At 40.8% G+C, this 3,129-nt stretch overlaps 1 protein-coding gene across 1 annotated transcript; it reads left to right on the top strand.

The window, feature by feature from the left end:
- The first annotated feature begins 560 nt into the window (after positions 1–560).
- LOC141483642 (uncharacterized) lies at positions 561–2,007 on the top strand. The gene is made up of 2 exons (XM_074178410.1): positions 561–1,883; positions 1,960–2,007. Exons 1-2 carry the CDS (start codon positions 561–563, stop codon positions 2,005–2,007), a joined length of 1,371 nt encoding a protein of 456 aa, XP_074034511.1.
- The last annotated feature ends 1,122 nt before the right edge of the window (positions 2,008–3,129 follow it).

The raw sequence follows: 3,129 nt of genomic DNA, 5'->3' as shown, positions 1-3,129 counted from the left end.
TTCAAAAATTATCAATAAGAACGCTGAAGCGTTTGAGGTGAGAGCACTTCGACCTGCTTATGGAGATAAGCAGAATGCAACATTACTAGTGCACGAAGACGATGCCAAAAAACTGTTGCAATTGAAAGCAACGAGGATTGGTTGGGCGATCTGTAGCTTCGCTGAAAGACAGAATGAGATTCGCTGCTTCAAATGCTGGGAATTTGGACACCCCAAGGAACAGTGCGCAGGACCAGATCGATCGGGATTTTGTCTGAAATGTGCAGAAGAAGGGCATAGGGCAAGTGAGTGTCGAAACAGACCATATTGTATTTACTGTGAGACAGAAGGGCACCAATCAGGTACATTCAAATGTCCAGCCAAATCAAAAAAGAAAATTCCAGAATTGACTCTGCGAACCGAGCAGGAATTGGCCACTGAAACAAAATCAACCGGAGAAGTAGCAGCCCCAGAAATAAATGAAAGCACGGGTAGCCACACAATGGAGGTGGTAGTTTTAAATACTATCCATGACAAAAATTCTACAAATAAATTGTAACAGGAGTCGAACAGCTCTTGATATGGCTGTTGCCACAGCTAATAAACTAGGAGTAGAAATACTTATTGTGAGTGAACCCAACATACGTACGATTCGCGGTAGAAAAGACTGGGTATACGGGGACGATTTCAAAACAGCAATTAAATTATTAGGTTACAACGAAGGAATAAAAGATCAAGGTCAAGGCCACGGGTTCACATATGTCGCCTTCACAAATTTCACAATATTTAGTTGTTATTGCTCCGGAAATGCGGATATTGAAGACTTGGAGGAATCATTGCAAGAAATACAGCTCCTCATAAACGATAATGAAGGAGACTGCATTATAGCTGGTGACTTCAATGCCAAATCCCCACAATGGGGCATGAACTATAGCGACACGAGAGGACAAGTTATGACGGAGTGGATTGCAGCCAATAATTTGATTGTGATCAATCAGGGGGAAAAAGCTACATTTGAACATCAAAACTATGGTTCTATCCTGGACTTGACTATATCTACAGAAAACATCCGACCAAAGATAATTCAGTGGGAAGTACTAGAAGACGAATCGTTAAGTGATCATAAATACATTCTGTTTAAAATCTCAGACAATGTACAGGTGTATGAGCAAATCTCACTACGACAAGGATGGCAGGTGAAAAAACTTGATAGGCAAAAACTAAATGACATCTTAGATAGCTCCAACGACAACCCGATAATTTCTACCCCAAAAGAATTTACAGAAAAATTGAACAAAATTTGCGACAAGGTGATGCCAAAAAAGAAGAGTGGTAGTCTGAGGAAACCCAATTACTGGTGGAACAATGATATTGCACTACTACGGAAACAGTGCCATCAGAAAAGAAGAGAATATACAAGAAACGTTAGGAGATTAACGCTCATGGAAAACCAAATTCATTGGGATCACTATATGGAAAGCAAAAGAACACTAAGGAATGCCATCAAAAAATCAAAAAGGGACTGCTGGAAAAAACTATGTGAAGAAGTAGATAGAGACATTTGGGGTGATGGGTATAAGATAGCGATGAAGGGGATGCTGGGATTTCCTCCCAAACTAAATTTAAATATTGATAAGATGAAGGAAGTAACAGACCACTTGTTTCCCATCCATGAAGAAGTCCGTTTCACCTGTGATAGGGACGAGAGTTTCATTAATTTTACGAAGGAAGAACTGCTTAATGCTTCCATGAAACTGAAAACCAACAAGGCCCCTGGGCCATCAAATATCCCGCCAGAAATAATTGAAGCAGTGGCTCTACAAAACCCGAAAGATACCCTATGTTTTTACAATGAGCTAGCGAAACAAGGAAACTTTCCAATTGAATGGAAGAAAGCTGAGCTTGTGCTTTTGAGAAAAGGCAACAAACCCCTAGATAATCCTTCGTCATATAGACCAATATGCATACTTGATTCAGAAGGTAAACTATATGAGCAACTCCTGCTTACACGACTCAATGAAGAACTAATACGTACCGGAGGACTGTCAGATCAGCAGTTTGGATTTCGAAAAGGAAGACAAACTGTAGACGCGATCAATATGGTGGTAAATATTGCAGAAGGAGCTGCCGCTCATCAAGAATTATGTGCGTTAATCACTCTAGACGTAAAAAATGCCTTCAATAGTGCATCGTGGCGGGTGATACTGGAGTCACTCAGGATTAGGGGAATCAATGAGAGCATGATTACTATAATGGCATCCTATCTATCAGAAATAAAGATTCTTCTGGAAACAAAGGAAGTGACAAAACTTGTTAGCATCATTAGCGGCGTGCCTCAAGGCTCAGTTCTTGGCCCTACTTTGTGGAATATATTATACGATGGTCTATTTTCTATAAAAATGCCCGAAGGAGTTGAATTGGTCGGCTTTGGTGATGATGTGGCGATGATCGTTGCAGAAAAAAGAGAAGATCTTTTAGTAAACACTGCAAACAGAGCACTTTTGCTGGTGGCAGACTGGATGGAGAGTAGACTTCTTAGTTTAGCTCCAGAAAAAACCGAAGCAGTATTGCTCACTAAGAGGAGAAAAATGGGACCAATAACTTTTGATCTGCAAGGCACAGAGATAGTACTGAGCAAAGATGTTAAGTATCTTGGGGTATGGCTTGACACGAAGCTCACCTTTGCCGAACACGTAACCCAAAGTATCCTCAAGGCAGAAAGAACAGTTTTTGCGCTGGCCAATCTGATGCCCAATGTTGGGGGTCCTAGGTCCTCCAAGAGGAAGATTTTGTCTGGAGTAGTACACTCCCAGATTTTATACGGTTCACCATCATGGCACACAGTAACGCAAAACAAAAAATTTGGGCAAAAACTCACCGGCCTACAGAAGAAATTAACAGTTAGAATATGTAGTGCATATAGAACTATATCTGCAGAAGCAGCATGTGTTATTGCTGAAATTCCACCAATAGAGCTCCAAGTCATCGAGAGAAAAGAGAAATATGCAGGCATTTCAAAGGGAATCGCTAGAGAAAATATGATAAATAATTGGCAACAAAAATGGGATAGCGGTCAATACGGTAGATGGACACACCGATTAATACCTGTGATAGAGAGTTGGTTGAATCGAACCTACGGAGAGGTGGACT

The sequence above is a fragment of the Leptinotarsa decemlineata genome, unplaced genomic scaffold, assembly GCF_025532065.1.
Source record: "Leptinotarsa decemlineata unplaced genomic scaffold, Ldec_3_MD MMD2_tig00003798_RagTag_RagTag, whole genome shotgun sequence".
NCBI lineage: Eukaryota > Metazoa > Arthropoda > Insecta > Coleoptera > Chrysomelidae > Leptinotarsa > Leptinotarsa decemlineata.
Note: the sequence above shows the minus strand (reverse complement) of the source record. Positions and strands in the feature narration are given on the sequence as shown.

Coding starts and splice junctions, on each gene's coding strand:
- LOC141483642 (XM_074178410.1), top strand. CDS start 561: ATGGCTGTTGCCACAGCTAATAAACTAGGAGTAGAAATACTTATTGTG. Junction 1,884..1,959: donor AATGGAAGAAAGCTGAGCTT/GTGCTTTTGAGA, acceptor TTGATTCAGAAG/GTAAACTATATGAGCAACTC.